At 46.7% G+C, this 20,752-nt stretch overlaps 1 protein-coding gene across 8 annotated transcripts in view; it reads right to left on the bottom strand.

The window, feature by feature from the left end:
* Positions 1 to 20,752, bottom strand: part of GSG1L (GSG1 like) — a 141,503-nt gene that overhangs the window by 33,828 nt on the left and 86,923 nt on the right. The window contains exon 6 of one of the 8 annotated variants that reach the window (XM_074965607.1): positions 18,164 to 18,231. The exons of the other annotated variants lie outside the window; for them this stretch is intronic. Within the exon in view, the coding sequence (XP_074821708.1) occupies positions 18,164 to 18,231 (68 nt within the window). The remainder of the gene's footprint in view (positions 1 to 18,163; positions 18,232 to 20,752) is intronic. 8 annotated transcript variants of the gene reach the window in all.

The raw sequence follows: 20,752 nt of genomic DNA, 5'->3' as shown, positions 1-20,752 counted from the left end.
GCTGCTGGATTTGCTTTCTGGGCACAATCCCAAGATCGCTGCAAACTTTTCTGACCTGATATGGATTGTGACATTATTAACTGGTTGAATGCGCTGAACCCGTCCACGCAAGGGGGCAATACAACCATACTTGAGGTGAGTGACAAGACTGCAGCATTTCAGAAGAAAGTAGAGATTTGGCAAACTAATGGAATCTCTGATGTGTTTCTGCTACTGACAGATTTTCTCGGTACTAGCAGCATGACAACTGACTGTGTGAGAGACAGGATCATTGCTCACCTTTCAACTTTGGCAGAGTACATCAGTGTTTACTTTAAAAATATAAACTGGAAGGAATATGATTGGGTTTGGGATCCGTTTTCAACTCTTACTATGTCATACTATGCTGTTTGAGTGGAAAAGCAGACTAGGAGCTGCTCGAACTCTCCTGTGACCATACACTGAAAATTAAGTTTCAGGAACAGACTTGTTGCCACTTTTGGCCAAGTTTTGGCCAACAGTTGCTACAGAGTACCCGATTTTAGTTACAGAAGCAATGGAAGTGTTGCTACCTTTCCCAACAACATATATATGTGAAGCATCATTCTCTGCCATTACAGCTATGAAGACAAAGTTCAGGTCCTGCCTGGAAGTGGAGAATGATTTACATGTTTGCTTGTCAACCATCACACCAAGGATAGACAGACTCTGCAGTAAGACGCAGGCACACCCATCTCACTGATATCTGTAAGTACTCTTACATGTCTTTTCTTAAAGCTAACAATACATGTTTATATGAAGTACACATATACTTCTGTCAATCACTTTCTCTGTTGGGGGTCTATGATTAACACTGCATTTGAAAAGGGGTCCGTCAACCAAAAAACGATGCCTTAGAATATGTGCTAACTGCTTGTGCTAAACAATCTCTTCTACCTGGCATTTTGCTATGACGCTGGGAGTACCTTTCCCAGCCCTGAAGAGGAGCTCTGTGGGGCTCAAAAGCTTGCCTCTCTCACCAACAGAGATTGGGCCAATAAAAGTTATTACCCCACACACCTTGATGCACCTTTATTATGGTCAGCCTCACTTCCCCGTGCAAAGGCTGTAGGAAATGGTCGCCATTGTGACAGAAGGCCATGTTCAAATTCCTGTTGAAAGTAATGGGAGCTGACAGCCACTTCAAATAAAGAAATATTTACAAATTTGATGCCAGGATTCATGAGATTCCTTTAAAAGCCCCCAGCTAGGTAGGGTTGAGTTGCTGTGAGATTGGGGATGTGATGGGATGTCATTTGGGGGAATGTTCACATTTTTATTTCTGGGCTCTTGTTTATTTGAAATGTTAACTGCAATGTCACATTAGTTGTGGTTTTTGCATTTCACATACAAAGGCTCACATTCCACTTTGCATGGACAGCCTCAGCCTTCTACAGAAGCCAGGCCTGGGGAAGGTGAGCGGCATTTGGCCCTTCAGTGGGAAGGTCTATAAAACACAGAGAACATGCACAATGTTCAGCATGACATGCAAAAGTCAGACAAACATGCAGAACATTGTCTGGCAAGGTGGACACGTACAGCAGCCTTCATGTAATGCTGGGTCATTCCTCTCCCCCTCCATGAATTCTTTAGTAAAGAACCTTAAAGATGGGTCTGTCCGTTTCATGCATTATTATATTATGCTGAAAACATGGTCCCTACACACTTCCCCAATGCTTAGCTTTTGAGTCACTAAATGATAGCTGTGGCATTCTCAATAGTTTGAGCCCTGTGCAGTTCCTCACGTGGATCTGGACCCTGCAAGTCATTGCATCGGTTCAGGAAGGAGCACAAACATATGCTATTTCAGCAAAAGCAGTAGCGGGAAGCGTGTTGGGTGTGAGTAAGGAGTGAGCTTGCCCAGTACTGCACACTTAGCCTTACTCTGCAGGCACACATGCTCCCTTGCCCCTAAAACAGGAGGGTGGACCAGGTTTTGGCTGAGGAGACAGGAGCTTAATAGAGCCAGTTGCCATTTTTTGAATGAAACATTTTTTTAGTTGAAAAATGGCCTTTTTTTTCAGAAACAGATATTTTAAATAAAGGTTTTCGTTGGTTTACAATGCTCTGTTTTTTCAACAAAACTCCAAAATGAAAAACTTCCATTCCTTTGGCTTTTCAGATTTGGGTTTTTCTGTTTTACCTTTTTTCTGTCTTTTCTTCCATTCCTTTGCCCCTCCCCACCTTTCCAAGTAGCAAGTTGGAAAAAGGACAAATAAGAGGGAATGAGGGAACAATGTAGAACAAAAAACCAAACCAAACATTTCCAAATTGAAACAGTTTTAAATTGAAAGTTTTAATGAACAATTTCAATCCATATTTTTAAATAAACCAGAACAGTCTCTGCAAAAGCTGTGGAACAAAAATGATTGGGAAATTGTCCAAATTTTTTAAGAAAGGCTTAAAACTGGATTCTTCTGAAAGTAAAGTCTGGGCTCTGCGCCGTAATTCCCTCACACCACCGACCTGGCAGAAGTAACTCAGCAGCTGCGTAGCTGCATTTGCTCACGTTTGGGAATGATCAGGTGCCTCTGTGTGCTGTTTGCTGGCTAGCCAAGACTTTGGGCATATGCAATACTTGGCCCATCAGACATAGCTTAAAGCAGCCAATCTGGTTCCAGTTTATGCAGTTGTGACCAATCAGAATTTGCAGTCAGCCTCACAGCACTTTGGCTGACTTTTGGCCCATGGAACCCCCACACTTGCAAAGTTGGGCAAGTCCACAATAGTTATTCTCAGGCTGAATTCCCCTAAAATGGGCCAGATCATGGCCCAGGCTATGTAGCTTCATGGGGCATACGGAGGAATTAAACACGCCTCCCCAGGCTTATGCACTACTACAGCCATGGAGGGGCAAGCAGGAGATTCATAACTAATACTTCCCCTGTGTGCAGATGGGTGGGGAGTGGTCCGAGAAGTACAGGGAATGGGTGGATCCTTGATTCCACTCCCAAAGTGCCAGCCACTACAGCTGAGTTTCCTCCCCTTTCCCCTTCCCCCCAGGAGCCAAATGGCATCCATAGGATAGGCCCAGCCAGTGAAGTATCATAATATTAATGCAATCATGGCAATTTGTAACTCTCTCCCACTGGCATGTGACTCCAGAACAATCATGATAATGATACAGCAGCAAAGACATTCAAACAAGCAGAAAGCCAGAGCAGCCGTAGTAAAACCACACAGAGCCTTGTCCGCGTGACTGCATGCAGAGGCTTTGCTGGCATAAGAACTGCAAGAGCGTGCATGAAACCAGCACCAGTACTGCAAAAACTTGGGTAACTTTGTAGTGAGTTAGGGCTACGTGTTGCATTTACCAGCAGCTGCTTTTGAGGAGGTGGGTTAGAGCAGGGGGATCCTGCTCCTCGTATTGCACCCACCCTCATAGGAGGCTGCAACCATTTGGCGCCCAGTGCTTAAAGCAATGAACCAAGACCCTTGCACATCAGAATGCACTGGGAGGCCAGCACTGGGAAGAGCACTGTTGACACCTAAAAACATAGATCAAGGGCTGCTTGGCACTGCTCTTGTCCCAGCATGGTACTGTCTCTTCAGAGGCATAATTTATTCCTTCCTGCGTAAGAACTGCTTTTTAATGCACGATTCACCCTCTTAGGACACCAGTAGTTTAAGGTAGAATTAGCAAGCACCTACTCTCAGCCTGCCACAGCACCACAGTGGTTAGGAGTCCTCTAGACTCTGATGAGGTTTCGTTTATGAGGCCAGTTTTAAGTGTGTTGGCAGAATCATGAAGACTTTTCTGAGTGAAATTACCCACAAAAAGACCGAATCACACAATCAGTAGCACCTTTTATTTTGACACACACATCACAATTTTACTGCACAACGAGAGAGATTTGGAAAAGGTGTTGGCCAGTGTCCAATTGGTTGTAACAAATTCATTGCACAGACACTAAGGCACAGAGCCGTCCCTAGGGTAGGGCGAATTGGGGCGACTGCCCCGGGCCCTGCTCTCTGGGGGGGCCTGCAGAAGGCAGGCGGGGAGGTGAGCCGGAAGGCGGGTGGGCGGGCGAGCGGGGTCAGGAGGCGAACGAGGAGGCAAGTGGCAGGCTGGCAGGTGGGTGGGGGGGATGAGGAGGAGCCCCCCTACGAGAACCTCTCCCTCCCCTCAGTGCCTCCTGCCCACCAGCGGGCCCCGCTGATCAGTGCTTCCCCCCTCCCTCTCAGGGCCTACCACTGATCACATGTTTTGCTTGTGGTGTCAGGAGGCGCTGGGGGGGAGGGGAGAGGAGCAAGGGTGCAGCGCCCTCAGGGGAGGGGGCGGAACTGGGCGGGGAAGAAGTGGTGGGGGCGGGAAGAGGTGGGGAGGGTATGGGGCCTTGGGGGAAGGGGTGGAGCTGGGCCTGGGTGGAGCTAGGAGGGAGCCCCCTCCAGCAGATTAGAAACTCGGCGCCTATGTCCTGGGCCCCGCACCTCCTAGGGACAGCCCTGCTCTGGCAGTGATACATTTCACAGTAGGCGTCCTTGAACCCAGGACCCTCAGCCAGGTACGGTATAAATGTACAATCTTTAATTTGTATAGAACAAGAAGTCCCCGGTTTTAGATATCAGTGTACTACAAAGTAACATATGCACTGTGTTCTTTCCCAGATGAACTGGAATTCTGAAACCAGCCCCCCAGGAATGCTTTTACTCGCTATTACACTTGGCTCTACCGAGACAATGGCTTTCCTGTGGACTAAACCCGTGTTCATCTGGTGATGGCGCCCTGACATCCATGCTTAGCCCTCCAGTCTGGTTTATAGCCTTCTGTTGGTCCACCCTACACACTGCTGTCTGGCTGCTTTCTTCTGAGCTAACATTGCTCCGTTACGGGTCTAAGTCCTCTAGTTTGGTCTCTTCTGAACTGTTCCATCCTCTTGGCTGCCTGTGTTCCTGTCTAGTTATTTGGCCTTTTCCTCCAACTCCAAAGCATAGGTCCCTAGCACTTGAGCTAAAGGAGAATGTCTGTTACCTGGAGCAGAACTAGGGATTACACTTGCTCCAGGGTGACACCCCACCCCTATATTTGGGTAGCCTGACATTTCATCCAGAACAGTGCAATAATAACATGGATACAGCAGGTAGTAGGTTGTAACCTTCCATCACACCCTTGTCCTCTCCTGTTGGAAGGTTCTTGCTGTTTTCACCCTGATTGTAGTATCCCCTTCAGGATCCTGGGCTCTCAATAAGTTACTGAAGAAGAGCCAGATTCTTTCTTGGGTCAGGATCTGCCCAGCACATTTGTGGGGAGGCGCAGAACAGGAAGTGGGGAGGGTGCTGTCAGAGGGCAAGTTACTGCTTGTTGATTCTCTGTATGGTACTATCCCTGCCCCAGCTGCAGTTCAAGTTAGAGCAGCCACGGGGAAGTTCCAAGCTATGCTGGCTGGCAATTGGCCCCAAGACATCATCTGCCAGCTGGGAACAGTCAGAAGGCAGCATGCTCCGGCCATGTCACCTCCCCACCCCAACACCCCCTGACATGGCCCTTGATTCAGCAGCTCAATGTGGAATGGCAAAAGCACTGACTCTGCTTGCTCTGCAGTCACTGATAAAGTGCAGGTGGTGAATCTGCTAAGCAGAGCAGGGCACTGGATCTGCCCTGTGGCTGGTGCGGCTTCAGCCCTTCTCCCTAGACACGTGCAGGCCCTGGCTGCTCTTTGATGGGGCACTGACTGAGGGGCATGTGGATCGGATGGAGAGTCACCTTTGGGACAGATTTCAGAGTAGCAGCCATATTAGTCTGTATCTGCAAAAAGAAAAGGAGTACTTGTGGCACCTTAGAGACTAACAAATTTATTTGAGCATAAGCTTTCGTGAGCTACAGCTCACTTCATGCATCTGATGAAGTGAGCTGTAACTCACGAAAGATTATGCTCAAATAAATTTGTTAGACTCTAAGGTGCCACAAGTACTCCTTTTCTCTTTGGGACAGAGACCATCTTTCTCTGTGCTTGCAGAGTGCCTAGTGCCGGGGGGAGGAGGGGTGCTGGTCCATAGTTGGGGTCCCTAGGTGCTACCACAAAGAAATAATAATTAATGCAACCACTTTCCCTATTTGCTGTCTTGAACTGTCTGTCTGACTGGTGCCTCAAGAATTTAATAGTTATTTGTTTGCTTCATTTGATGCTAAAGAAACAATTTTTGCCCTGATGCACACAAAACCAGCACCAATACTGCACAGGCAAATAGAAAACCAAGCAAAAAACAAGCACTAAAACCACAAAAACAAGCGAAAGAGCAGGCACATGCAGCTAGATTTTCAAAAGAACGCATCACTTAACAGAGCTGACCCTGAGCTTTATTGAAAAGCTGGCCCAAAACCAGCTTGCGAAAGCATATGAAAGATCAAGAATGACTCACACTATGTTCGTCTGGCTAAAGCAGAGGATGGGGAGTCAGAAGATCAATGCTGATGCTCCGACTGACGTCACTTGTGACCTGGGAGAAATCTCTGACCTGCTCGCCCTGTTTCCCTAGCTGTAAAATAGCAATAATGATACTTGGCTGCCTCACAGGGTTATGAGGCTTAAAGCTCACAATGGCTGACTTTCGTGGAGCTCTGCGTGTGACATTTAACGCAGATTATTTAATGGGACAGTTTGCGTATTTGCAACTAACTGGCATATAACAGCAAACTCTGGCTTTAAAAAAATGGTGTGGATTTAGTGCTCATGCACAGCCTGGTGAACAAAGTCCTTGGTTTGTCTACAGAGCAGTGTCCGGGCGAGCTGCCCACACAATGCACTGTCAGCCTGGCTCACAGGTAACAGTCTGTCTCTGTGGCCCGTGGCTTCGCTGCTGAGTCTGCCAATCAGCACAAAGTGTAATTATGTGGCGTGGGAGCTGGAACTGAACACCTCCTGCAAATACATCTGATCTAGGGGACTGAGACAGCCACTAGAGAGGAACAATTTTTAATCCCTCCTGAGCTGGGCTGGTTATAGACTGGTGACTGACAGGCAAAAGGCTGAAGCCCATTAGCAATGGCCTGAGGCATCCAGTTCATTAATAAGTCCACTGTTGCTGACTCTGAAGCACCAATAGCCTAAAGGTGCACTGAACTGCAAAGCTAGTGACCTGAAGGTTGAGTCTCAGCTGTTCCACCATGGGCGCTGCTATTTCTTTACTTTTCACAATCTTTATTATAAGCCAACACCTGATATTGGAACCTTGGGGGGTAACTGTCATCCGCCCACTTCGGATAAGATAACTGAGAGCGTGCAGATTTGGGAATAGATCCCGAGTTCTCTAATATAACAGAGTCAAGTCCCAAACACTTTGCCACACAGCCTTGTCTGGAAGGGACATGGCAAATTAGGTGTGTCTGTATCCAGGTTTACACAGAGTGTCTCTGTGTCACCCTCTAGTGGCTAGTCAACATATACAAATGTATGACTACTCTGCTCCATCTGGCTCTTCAGATCAAGAGGTAGATACTCATGCTTGGACATCCAGCAGTCTGGATTCATTCCTCATAGACAACTCAAACAGGCTTGTTACATTTGCTAGGCTGTCTGTAACCACTAGCTTACAATCTCCTCTTCAGCCAGAAAGAGAAACCAAGAAACCTGCCAGTGGCCACCCAGTGTCCCACCACTGTCTGACAAATACTTGTTTAACGCACTGGCAATGGGTGTGTTCTGGCTCCCTCTATGGGCTAAATCCACGTACGAGGATAACAGCATATTTTTCTCCTCACTGGTTTCTCTTTAAGCGTCAGTAGAAGAGGTTTATGCTGTGGATCTGAAGGTTGTGTATGCGAACCTGGCTGATGACACATGTGGGTGAAATACAATAGGTAGATGTATTACAGTTATTATAAGGACCCTGAGTAATTGATGGAAGGACTTTCTGTTGCAAGATGTATTTAGCAGTGAATTTGGGTGTTGTGTTAATATGGTTTTACTGTTGCATTTGGATTTGGGGTAGTTGGCGCTGTGCCTTTAAGAATAGGATTTGGCAGACTGAGCATACACTCAAGAAGAGCCGTGTTTGAGAGACTGTGCTGGTGTGACTAGACCGGGGCAGACTCTGCATGTGTCAGTTCGAAAAGGTCAGGGTTTGATCGGATAAATGTCTCTTTCCAGAAAGCAGCCTCACTTTCGCAGGTGTCACTTTAGCACGTATGGAAACTGGATGCCCCAGGATGTTGCTATTGCTATAGAGCCTTTCACCTGCAGGTCACCACCATGAGTCCTGCCCAGGAGTGGTTCCCCTCTAATGGCTCCCTGTGTGGGATGAAATTGATGAGTGCTAGTTCCCGCTCCTATGTCATGAACACACCATTATAGTTTGCACTAGAATGTTGCCTCTTCAGGACAGACTGTCTTTCTCGCTGCGTTTGTACAGCACCTAGCACAGTGGGGCCCTGATCTCAGATGGGTTCTCTAGTGAAAGAACCTGCAGCGGGGGCCGGAAATTTCCTGAGTTCCATGGGTGGGGGCATGCCAATAATCGGAGGACAGACCGGAAAATATTATTTAATCATTTTTTAAAATCTCATTCTATTTGGGCCACTCTCGTGATGTTTTAGGGTCTGGCTCATGATTTTTGAACTTTTGGGGTTGGTGTTCCTGGAAATTAGCTTGAAGAAATGAATCTCAACTGGAGCAGTGAAACTCCGGCTAGGCCGAGAGGCAAATGACATCACAAAAACATGACTACAGCCAACCAATTAGCTTCTCTTGCTGCTGAACACTGTGTGAAATAAGGATGGTTGTGGGAACCTGCTATTATTATGTAACAGGAAACACTGGAGGATTATCTCATGTCTGCACCCTCAATGGACATGATGGGATCCCACTTACTTATAGAGAACGGACATAGCCAGCAGCTGAGAGACACTCACCAGAAAGGCACTTTCACACCTATTATCCCCAGTTCCAGCCACAACCTGTGAGCCACTAGTGCAATTCTTTTCATCAGCAGTACCGTGGCCTAGCGGCACACCACAAGACCTTGCTGGCTGTCCGTTTGCCACCAAACCTTGGCCATAACAGTTTTACATTTTCTGTCTCTGACCAGGTGCTGTGAGTGAATCCCTGCACCAAGACCAGCGGGGTGGGTGTGCAAGGGAGGTGAGATCACTGGGAGCTTTTCTCCATCCCCAGTGCCTCGGCCCAAAGCCCAGGCACAACCACCGGCCTTGGGCTCTGGGAATGGTCTTTGTGGCAATGGTTGCTCTAGTCTCCTCAAAGGGGACGGGGAGGCATGGGGCTATGGCCCACGCTGCCTCCCTTCCACACAGGCCCACCAAGCTCCCCTTGAAAAGGACAGCTGCTGCGGCCTTGGAGGGAGAGGCAGAGTGGCTCCTGGAGTTCCAGTTCTCATTCATGGGAAGTGGCTGAACCCTGAAGGGCTACAATTGAGCTCTGTGAGCCAGATCCTCGGCTGATGTAAATCAGCATGGCTCTGCTGATTTCAATGAAGCTACTTCAATTTACACCAACTCAGGATCTGGCCTGTATGTTTATATCATTTCACTGTTGTGAGCTGAATGGTTATGGTTGGCTACGTTCCCTGTATCACAATCAATACCACTAGCTCACGACATTTCCTGAGGATGCTGTGACAGGAGATTGTACCAGAAGGAGTCTCTCATTTGCTGAAGGGAGATATTACTGAATGTGTTACTCCCACTTGCATTCACTGTTTTCATTTGTTCACACCAAGAGCCCCTCCTCCACTTGCTGCTACAGAGTGTGACAGCCTGCTTGTGGGCTGGTTAGCCTTATGCGGGGAGTCAGAATGAGAAGCTGGATTTGGGAGCATGAGCTTCACAAACTGGATTTCCCAGTGTGATTAAAACAAGACACAAAAGATTACAGGCAGTAACTCAGGCCTCCAGAATAGCCTTGCTCTGTTTGTACTTAAATCCAGCTCTGGGTGTAAAAATCAGCATGAAAACAGATCCCACAGTAGCAATATGTTCTTTCTGAGAAACTGTGCAAGACTAAATACAGAGGGCCAGATCGTCAGCTGGTGTAACTCAGTGCAGTGCCATTTCCATCAATGGAGCTAGCCAGTTTACACCTGCTGACGATTTGGCCCAGACTGAGTGAATTGCAATCTGGCAGTGTGGCTCTGGAAATATACAGAATAGCACTTAAAATGCTAGTAAAGGGAAAGTCTCGGAGTAGGGCTAAACAGAACACCGTTTGCCTCAAAAGACAAAGGTCCTGCTGTTTAGGTGAGAAATGAGGTTTTAAATGTGGCTTGGTGAAGAGTTAAGCAGCTTACTGCCTCATTCAGGGAGCGTTGTGCTAAACAGATATATGGTCTCAACGGGTGTATTTTGGTGAAAGGAAATGATGCAAAAGTTAATGTTCCAGAGAAAGCAATTCCAAAATGCCGTGACGCGAAGCCAGTGTCTGGCTCATGGAGAAAGAGCCAAGATCCAGACATTCAAGGAGCTGGAGAATGGAGATGCAAACCCTGGGCATACAGTGGGTGAGCTTTGTCCTCTGTGTGTGGAACTCAGACACTGAGGCATGAATTTATGGGAATTATGAAATGGCAATTAATCGCTGCTTGGACATAGAGCAATAACTAATTATCAGGATTTATTTCCAATGTTAACAGAAAGAAGTACATTTTCAAGGTAAGATTTGACTGATGCCATAGTGCTGTCATTGGTGCTTATCAACATTACCAAACTGCAGGCTTTCCTCGAAATAATAAAGGCGCATGGGCCATTCGTTGTTTGCTTGTTCATGTTTTAAGCTTCCGGAGTGTCTTGTAAAGAGTGAAAACTATGAGTGGTCACAGGGGCACCAGAAAGCATCTAACTAACCAAGGCCTAATTTTCTAAGGCATTTCGGTGCCTAATGAAGCAGACAGAGGCTTGTAGCAGGGCGAGCTCTGCTCCTGCCTTTTTGCACCCCAGAAACCAGCTCAGACTCTATTGGCTGTGTGTCTACCATGCCATTGGAGTTCCCTCCGCCAACCCCTTCAGAGGCCTGTGCAACAGTCTACTGTCGATGTGGCCTATGCTTTAGACTAGTGGTCCCCACATATTTTTCCTCACACATTACCTTACCCTTGTCTGACTCCCTCCCTCCCTCCAGAGCAGGGGCTGGGAAGGGGCTGCGGCTTGGGGCTGCGGCTTGGGGGTGGGGGTGCAGACGGGGTAAGGGGGCTGAGGCTGGGGCCACAGCTGGGGGCAGGGCCAGGAGTGGAGCCCTTGGCGCAGACCCCTGGGCGCAGAGCCTGCAGCCAGGACACCGGGTGCGGGGCTGGCAGCGGAATGCAGGACCGGGAGTGGGGCCCCAGGTACAGGGCCAGAAGCGGAGCTGGGTGGCACTCCCTCCCTGCCCACTGTGGGGGCTGGCCCGAGTCCCAGCCACGCCCCCACCCTGAACATTCGTTCGTGCCCCTTGAGAGGGGTGTGCCCCGCAGTTTGGGGACCTCTGCTTTAGACCATCTCCTCAGTACCAGAGGGGAGCAGAGATCGCTCTCCCCTAAGGCTTGGCTCGCCCCTATTCCTTTCTCCCCCCGCATCTCCTTCCTCTGCCTCTTTAACAGGCTTGAGCTGATGGACTCATTGGCTCATTAGCTCCCCAAGACCACCAGCTTTCATTACTGAATTACCTTTAATTATCAGCTTTCTTGGGGGGGACGGGGGAATAATTGGTGACAGAGTGCAGGCTCACATGTTAACTCCCTGCACTCTGTGTTAGGGCCTAGTGGGATTTCAAAGTGCTTAATCGTGTTAGGCCTAAGTCCGCTTTAGGAAACTAGGGAGACAAAGTGGGTGAGGTGATGTCTTTTATTGGACCAACTTCTGCTGGTGAGAGACACAAGCTTTCAAGTCACACTGAGCTCTTTTTTAAGTCTGGGAAAGGTACTCTGAGTGTCACAGCTAAATGCAAGGTTGAACCGACACGGCCACAACTACACTGCATACAACATTAGGAAACTAGGGACTTCTGAAAATCCCACTAACCTCTTATCTGCTTCTCCAGGCATCTAAATACTGTTGAACATTGGGACAAAGTAACTCAACCTGCACAGTGGAGTATTAGTGCATTTTGACGCTGAGTTGGGGTTTGTGGCACATTTCTTGTCAGAAGGGAGGCTCTAATCTCACACAGACTGACAGATGGCAAGGAGAAGCTCAGTGCATTTGTGTCACACCCCATAAAACGTCTGACAGGGATTTGGCATACAGCAAGAAAGGGGAGTTCGATACAACCTTTGTAGTAATGAAATTCTACAAATTCCTCTCTATATGGTAGAAAACTTACTTGGATAAACCTTTTCCCCAGTGATTAGAAGCCAGACCTGGGGTAACATCTGTCACTGCTAACAGTGCAGAGCTAGTCTTTGAGACTGGTATTCTGGTTTCTCTTGCAAAGTTAATAGGTAAGGCTTTTCCAAGTTCTTTCAAAAGTTCCTGATAGAATTATATTTATTCCAAGGATCATCCTCAGCATCTCTGGGTTTGCTCATCCATTCTTTATTGGTAACTCATGTTTTTAATCAGAGTAAATAGTTGGGGCTTTGTATTCCCATTTCCTCAGAGTAACATTGCTGTGACATGCATGGCTGCCCAGATCCCTTACCTAGTTCAGAATGCTGTTAGTCAGAAGGTTAAGTCACTCCCCCATCACTTGGCCGCCTCCTTCTCAGAGCACAGGGACTGGTAGCAGCTGCTGTCACTGGCATGGCCGGAGCAAAACACAGCGCTGAGGAACCTCTTCTTGCTCTGGTTGGAACTGGTGGACTCTCTCCACCCTGTTCCCCTCCCTCTCTCCTGACTCCCATTCTCAAGGTCTGCTCTTTTGCTAGAAGCTTTCCAACTTTCTATGATTCTCTGAACCCCTCCCTGCAAACTCAGACACTGACACCTTCTCTCTGCTGGAACCACACACCCTCTTGTGTCTCCTAGAACAGCTGATTTAGCATGGTGGATCACAGCAGGTCTCCTTTCTCCCACACTGCATAGCCCAGATGCAGCAACTTCTTCCCTGCCTTACTTTCTGTGCTCTCTGGGAATCTCCTACATGTCTCCTGATTCCTGGCCTCTGCCCTCCCCTTCAGCCCCTCTCCTCTCTCTTTCTTCCTAGTCTCTAATCCTCTTCTCTCCTTGCTCCTCCTCTGCTCCTGTAAGCGCTCACCTGTCATCTCAGTATCACCTCCCCTGCCTCCTCTTCCTCATTCCCACACATCCTCTCCTCATCCTTTGCCTGCTCTACCTCTGTTCTCTCCTGACCGAGGCTGCCTGTGTAGCCGTGCCACTCCTGCTCCCACCCTTTGCCATGCCTTCAGACTTGGCCATGAGTTCTGCTCCTTCCAAATTTATTCCCATCCTCTGTACTCCTCCCTTCCTGCTACTCCCTCTGGAGTTCTGCTCCATTAGCAAGTCTAACCTTGATCCACTGTTCCACGTCCTGGGCTGTCGGAGTAACTCAGGCTGCTTTCACCAAGTCTCAGACCAGAAAGTCTCCCTTTGCAAGGAGCTTTCAGTCTACATAGCAGATCAGATTGACTACAGCTGCTCTGACAGTATAAAAACAGGAGGAAGAGAGTGTCTGCACCACCCCTTCACGAGTTCTTGGTCAAGATATCCTCTCTTGATATAAATTATTTTGACAATCATAACCCATCTGCTACACTTTGCTTTCTGGGAAAGTCCATTGAGGAAATGGTGGCCAGCCAACCCTAGAAGCATTTGGTACTGCTGTCAGATTTCAGACATAGGGCTGAAATGGCCCAGAATTTTGTTTTGGTAGCTGATGATGTCCTCAGAGCAATGGAGAGATCAGACATCCATGCTGAAAAATTGGAGCACTAATGGCCAAGATTGTATGCTGAGTCCATGCAACTGGGGTACGTATGCAGTGGTGGTGAAAGCCGCTTTCTCTTCCAATATCTCTGTACAGATACATCTGGCAGCAGAATTGCTCTGATTCACAGGCAGGTAAGTGACGTCTGGCTCTGCCCTGAAATAGTCCCATGGTCAGTGCTGTGAGGAATTTTTCACCTACTTCACAGACATGATCCACTGAATCTGGACTGGCATGGCTGGTGTCACGGTGGAGGATCGGTGCCCAGAGGGGCCAAACACAATGTCTTCTCGGTCAGCCCGCTCTGAATATACTGCACGAGCTTCCGCTTGTGGCCTTTGAATTGCACCCATGCCCCTGTTGGCTTGCTGAAGTAAGAGCTATTAGGCCCACTGATGCCTGAGATTGTCAGTGTTTCTCTCCTGTAGGGTCAGGTGCCAGTTTCCCTTCTGCAAGTAGCTGTAGTTTGTCACTGGCAGGATGGAGAGTTATCAGCCTGTTGCTAATCTTCCCTCTGTGGGGAAGTCTATTATAAAGGTCTAGTGAGGCAGTTCTGGTGTCATTTGGAGTTCTCAGGTTTGGTTGTTCCATTTCAGCTCCAGGCCTGAGTTTGGGATGGAGTCAGCACTGCTCTCACTGGGCACTGACCTCTCCCTAGAGACAGACAATGGTCAGGGGTCCATACTCATACTTTGGGGCTGATTAGCAGCCTGAGAGGGCTCTGAGGTTTATTAACTAGTCTGCAGGCTCGGACTGGGCAGACAGCTCTGCTTTAGGATGCTTCTATTCTTTCCTCTCTAAGCTCTGGACAATGCATGTTCTGCTCTGAGGCTTTTCTGTGAGCCGGGGTAGGCAAGGCATGTCCACGAGGTACCCAGGGCAGCTACTTAAGTGATTTCGGCTGTGTTGTTACAGAATGCAAATGACACACTGATTTATGTCTTCCATTGTGATGTCTGGGCTTACCCAATGCTGATCTAAGATGTGGACTTTGAGAGTGAGCTGCATAAAGCTCAAGAAAGAGGTGATGCTGGTAGGTTGGAGGAAGGATTTTGAGAGTATGCCAGGGATGGTTCCTGCCCCATTATTAAGTGTTTTGTGTCTTTTTAAAGAAAGCTTCATAATTTGGGGGTGCTCTTGATTCCTGTGTGATCCTACAACACCAGGATGTGGTGATGGCTGGGAACGCTTTACTTCATCTGCATTTGGAATTTGTGATCTTTTCTTTCTCATCCAGACCTTACCACCATCCCCTAGGCCTCTAGGACTTCCAGGCTGGACTATTGCAATGTCCTCTACAGGGAAGAGTACAACATCTACCTGAAGAGCACTGTAAAGGTGTGCTTTGGGCACAATGCAGCTTCTCAAATGTTTGGGCAGTATTAGCCACAGGGAAGAAGTTTCATAAGTTCTCCAGGAAATGCAATGGCTCCCGATTGCTTCTGGGTGCAATTCAAGATACTGACTTGGATCTTTGATCTAAAACATCCTCAGAAGCTTGGGCTGGTTACCTGAGAGACACTCCTCTTAGAGTGTGCTTCTGCAACCCCTTCCGTTTAGCTGGTGTGTTCAAGCTGTGTCCCTAGAGGGAAGGATCTGAGTAGGGCTGGCTGGAAAACAACAAGTCTGTTTTGTGAAAAATGTTGAGGTTTTTAGATTAGTTTTCTTTCTGATGCAGAACAAACACAAAACTTTCACAAAAAAGTGAGACTGATCCCAGAATAGCCAGAGCTAACTTGCTCAGGATGTGGGAAACCCAATTTCATGCTCCTGCTCTGAATCAGGCAGAGCAGGGATCTGGGTCTTTCACATCCCAGGTGAGTGCCCTAACCACCAGGCTATTCTGCAGTCAGTTTCTCTCATTTTGACCAGAATTTCTCTCCTGGATCTGAGAACCCTTCCCAACAAAATTTTCATGGAAAGCAATGTGTTTCTGTGACAGGTATGGCAACTTCTTGCCGTATCCTGGACAAACCTTATAGAATTAAATTAAACATTGTTGAATTAAGTTTAAATATCTTAGGAACTCATTGTTTTAAAAATGCAAATATGTATGTGTTATCATGGGATTGTATGTCATTTGTCTTGGAGACATGACTAATATAAGCCCTGGGAAGCATTATGAGCTTCAATGGACTGTCCTAAACAATGGCTAAGACAAAAATGAACTGTTAGTTGAGTAGGTTTCCTAGGAAGTACTTGGGAGGAGGGGAATGCAAATGCCCACCTCTGGACTTGCTCTTTTGAATCTCTGCTCTGGGGAGAGGACCTATTCACAGGATCAGATGGCCCAAACGAGTGACTCACAGATTCATGAGTGTGCTTGTTCTGAGCAAACAGCTTTTATGAACTTGTGATCACAGAAAACCCACTTGCAGGGGTTTGAAGGACTGTTCACTGGCCAGACCCCTTGTTGGAGTTGGGGTGATCTCTGGTAAGCTTATTAGCATGCATGTAGATTCTTTTATTGTTTTCATAGGTTTTCTCTGAAATGCTTTTACCTTAAGAATGAATGTGCTTGCTGAGAAAGAGCTGGGTCGTAGCCTAACTGTATCAATTATACTGTTTACCATCTCTGAGGAGAAAAGTAAAGCAGGCCTGTTTAGGCAGTATGACTTTGCTGCGAAGTTCACAGAGTATGCAGGGAGCCTGGAAATATCCTGGTCAAGAGAGAGAAAATATTATGTCTCTGCCCAAGAGAGCTGAAGTCTGGGGAGCTGGAGGCCTGAGAGTGGCCCTTGCTGGACTACAGCAGGGAAATACAGGTACAGTTGCCCTGAATTGTGACAGTTTCCACAAAACATTTAGTTTTTAACAAAATGCCATTTTTTGATGGGGGAAAATACCAGGTTGTCAAAATTTCAAGCAGCTTGAGGATTAAGGGCGGGGAGTTCTCAGTGTGGGGCTCAGCTCTGGAACACCTCACCTTATTGAGTTCAAATTTGTTGACATTTAAGGAACAATGCAAGGCTCTCAAATGTTTTCCTCAAGAGGGTGGGATGGTTGTGCATGTGTGCATGATATTGGGGTGGGGGGGATGAGAGAGAAAGAGAGTTTGGATGTGCATGTGTGTCCCAGAACAAGGTTAGGATTCATGTTATACTGATGTAATCAGAAACACAAATAGAATAATCAGAAATAATCAGTTTTGTTTCATTACACCTCAGCTATATGGAAATGGAAAAAAATATATAGTTTGTGTAATGGATCCACAGCTGACATGCAACTCTTTCAGCTCAAGTGCTAATCCGCCTTTGTGATACCAAAGCTGCCTTCAAGCCTCAGTAAATGCCAGTAGATCTGATGACCACCACCATCAAGAAACCATTCGTGGAGAATGTAAGTCCATGGAGCTGCTAGGACAAAACTGTAGAGGTATCACTGTCCTTGTTATTATCAAGGCTGTGGACACTGAGATGTGGTTGTGCATTCTGCATCCCAGTAAAACAGAGGAAGTGGAATACTCTCAGGTTTCCAAATCTCAATAGTATTGGCAGGTCACTTCCGGGAGCTCTGTCAAGCAGCGTTCCCTCCAAGAGGCTTTTCCACTCTGCTGAGTGAGGATTCTCCAGCTTTCTTTGTGAGAATTCCATGATTCTTTTGAACACAATGCTGTTTACCATAAATAAACAACATGTTGCTATATCCGTGTTTGTATTTGCTGCATATTGAAGGGAAAGAAGAGCATTCATTATGGGCCAAACCCTGAGATCCTTACTCCCATGTTCGTCAGCAATGAGACAGAACAGCTGGCTAACTCCCATTGGCTACAGTAAGAATTTTGCCTGAATAAATGCTGAATAAGATCAAAGTAAAGACCTATTGATTTGTCTGTGTAGTGATTGATGAAAGACTGCAGGAGTTGGCCCAGTTGATTCATATTAAAGTTATTATTGAATAATACTTGCTTTCACTGGTTTTATCTATGCACGGTAGATATTCACCGCATGCACCAGTGTGGATTAGTGTCACATACTGATGAAACATGTATAAATGTTGTACATTATTATTGCATGCTGAATATTATACAGTTATAATTTTCTAAACTGGTGCTTATCTTGAAAAATAAATGTCTCTGGAGTAACGGTTGCTAGAGATACTATATGGTATATCATTGTAGGACAACATTGCTTTGGATGCACAGCTAAAATAAACTTCATGGGATTGTGCACAGTTCAGTTATTTTTCATTATTCCTATTTGATTAAAATTGCACTTGCATGTTGGCTATTTGATTAAATCGCAAACATGTATTTGTCCCACCTCCCTACTTTAACCTGTATCCAAACTCCCAGGAACCATTCTGGGGGTTACATAAACCATCATCTATTAGAGACATGGAGAGCTATGTTCACTTACTATTTGGGGAGCAGCTATGGAGGCACTGTAACCTCAGATCCCCATCCTCATCCCTCTCCTCCTTTGTCCTGGAAAAGAGAATATAGAAGTAGCATCTTTAACAGAAACAACGGCTGTTCCCAAATGTACAGAAAGGAAGGGTCAAAATCAATAAGAGTACAACGTACCTGGGCTCCTCCATCTACAGCCAGCCAGGCCCATTACGGTGATCCTAATGGTCTCAGGAGGGACTTGTTTCCATTGGCTTTGCCCTTCTCAGGGGAAAGCTTTATGTACAGAGGCTAGGGGGAATGGGAATTGGGGGGAGGGGGTCACGGCTGCATCTCACTCTTCATGATGAATCTAGGCAGCAGGAACTAACATTGTACAGTACATGTGTTGGAAGTGGGTATGTTAATGCTACACCATTTATATGCCAGTCCATGTAACTTTCCAGAAGGAACAGCTCTGCAGATGTTCCCTTCCATGCTTTGCAGACTAAAGTACAGAATAAATCCAAGGCAGAACTTTGCACTTGTACCTTGCATGCCAATAGGAGGCAAATAATCAGATTTGAAATTCTTGATCATTTGTACTGTCAATGGCAGCTACTGGGTGCTCAGTACTTTTGAAAATCAGGGAATTTATTTAGATGCTTAAATATAGATACTAGAGCCAAACCTTAGGCATCTCTTTTGAAACTCTTGGCCAGAATCTTCACATCTCTTTGTGTATGCACCTGAAGCTATTGCAAACAATAGGGATTACAGTACATTAGTAATTTTTCCTTAAGAGCCCACACAATAAGAAAAAATGCTACATGCACATGAGACTATAGGAAATGGTCATACTGAAAGGTAATTATTATAAGGGGAACAGGAGCAAACTCTGTGGTGGTTTACAGAATTCTTTCACTTCTAACATTTGTTTCCAATTGTGCAGAATGTTCCAAACCTTTAACCTTTTGGGCTGAAATTTCCCAGACTCAGGGTGAAATCCTCGCTCCACTGGAATCAGTGAGACTTTTGACATCACCTTCAATGAGGCCAGAATTTCATAGATTCCAATGCCAGAAGGGACCACTGTGACCATTTAGTTTGACTTCCTGTACAACACAGGCCAGAGAACTGTCTCAAAATAATTCCTAGAGCAGATATTTTAGAAAAACAGCCAATCTTGATTTTAAAATGACCATGATGGAGAATCCACCACCACCCTTGGTAAACTGTTCTGTTAAAAAATGTACCCCTTATTTCCAGTTTGAATTTGTATAGCTTCAACCTGCAGCCATTGAATCGTGTTATACGTTTATCTCTTAGACTAAAGAGCCAGTTATTGAATATTTGTTCCCCATAGACTGTAATTAATCACTCCCTAACCTTCTCTTTGTAAAGCTAAATAAATGGAGCTTCATGAGTCTATCACTGTGTGATGGGGCAGCTGCCCCTCACTGGCAGAAAACGGGTTAAAAGCAGCCCTAGGGAGACTGTGCTGGAGGCAGCCAATTAGAAAGAGGCTGAGAGAAGTAGCCAATCATGGCCCGGCAGGCTCATATAAGAAGGGCTGCATGGCAGAGCAGAGTTTAGTAGCTGACTAGAGCTTGATGGGAGAAGACCAGGCTCCTAGCAGAAGGAAGGGGCACCAGCACCAGCACCAGGGACTGGGGGAGCTAAAGAGAGCTCCTGGCTGGCTGCTAGGGCCTGCAGGCTGAGGCCCTGAGGTAAGGGCAGAAGAGGGTGTTGGAGCCGCATGGGAAGCGGCCCCAGGACAATGGACTACAATTGCCACTGAAGTAGTGATGGGACAGAGATTGCAGGTGCTCTGGAAGGGGGGAACACAAAGCGTGGCATGACAGGCAATGTCACTGAAGAGGATGCTGCGGTCCTGGGTGTGGTGTTGGTCCTGGAACAAAAGTGATGGGCTGAGGCATCACCAGAGGAGGGTGCTCTGGTGAGCAGAGCTAATTCCCATGACAGCTGGCAGGAGGTGCCGCAGTGGTGAGTGAGACCCATCACACACTAAACACAAGTTTTCTAGTCCTTTAATCATTCTTGTGGCTCTTCCCTGAACCCTCCCCAATTTATTAACATCCTCTTTTACTCAGGGCTTATCTACACTTACTGGGGGATGGATGAGTGGCAATTGATGCATTGGCGGTTGATTTAGTGGGTCTAGTGAAGACTCACTAAATCGACTGCAGATTGCTCTCCCATTAACTCTGTATTCCACTGTATGGAGAAGAGTAAGGGGGGGGAGTCAATGGGAGAGTGTTTCCTGTCAACATTGTGTAGTGTGGACCCCATGGTAAGTAGGTCTAAGCTACATCCATTTGAGTGACACGATTCACGTAACTCAAATTGCGTAGCTTAGATTGAATTTCCCCTGTAGTGTAGACAAGGCGTCAGTGGTCTCTGCCAGAAGGTGAGTGTTTTCTTTTTGGAAGTTTTGAGCAAAAGTGTTCAGTCATTTGGGTGTATGAGGAGAATGGGGAAAAACTAGAACCCCCACTTTCCTTATCCCAATTTTACAGATAACTTAACACTAAACATTTCAAATTTAATTGCTTAAAGTTATCCACTACATCAGTGCCTCAGGAAAAATGTATTGTAA

This window comes from Natator depressus, chromosome 10 (genome assembly GCF_965152275.1).
Source record: "Natator depressus isolate rNatDep1 chromosome 10, rNatDep2.hap1, whole genome shotgun sequence".
Taxonomy (NCBI): Eukaryota; Metazoa; Chordata; order Testudines; family Cheloniidae; genus Natator; species Natator depressus.
Note: the sequence above shows the minus strand (reverse complement) of the source record. Positions and strands in the feature narration are given on the sequence as shown.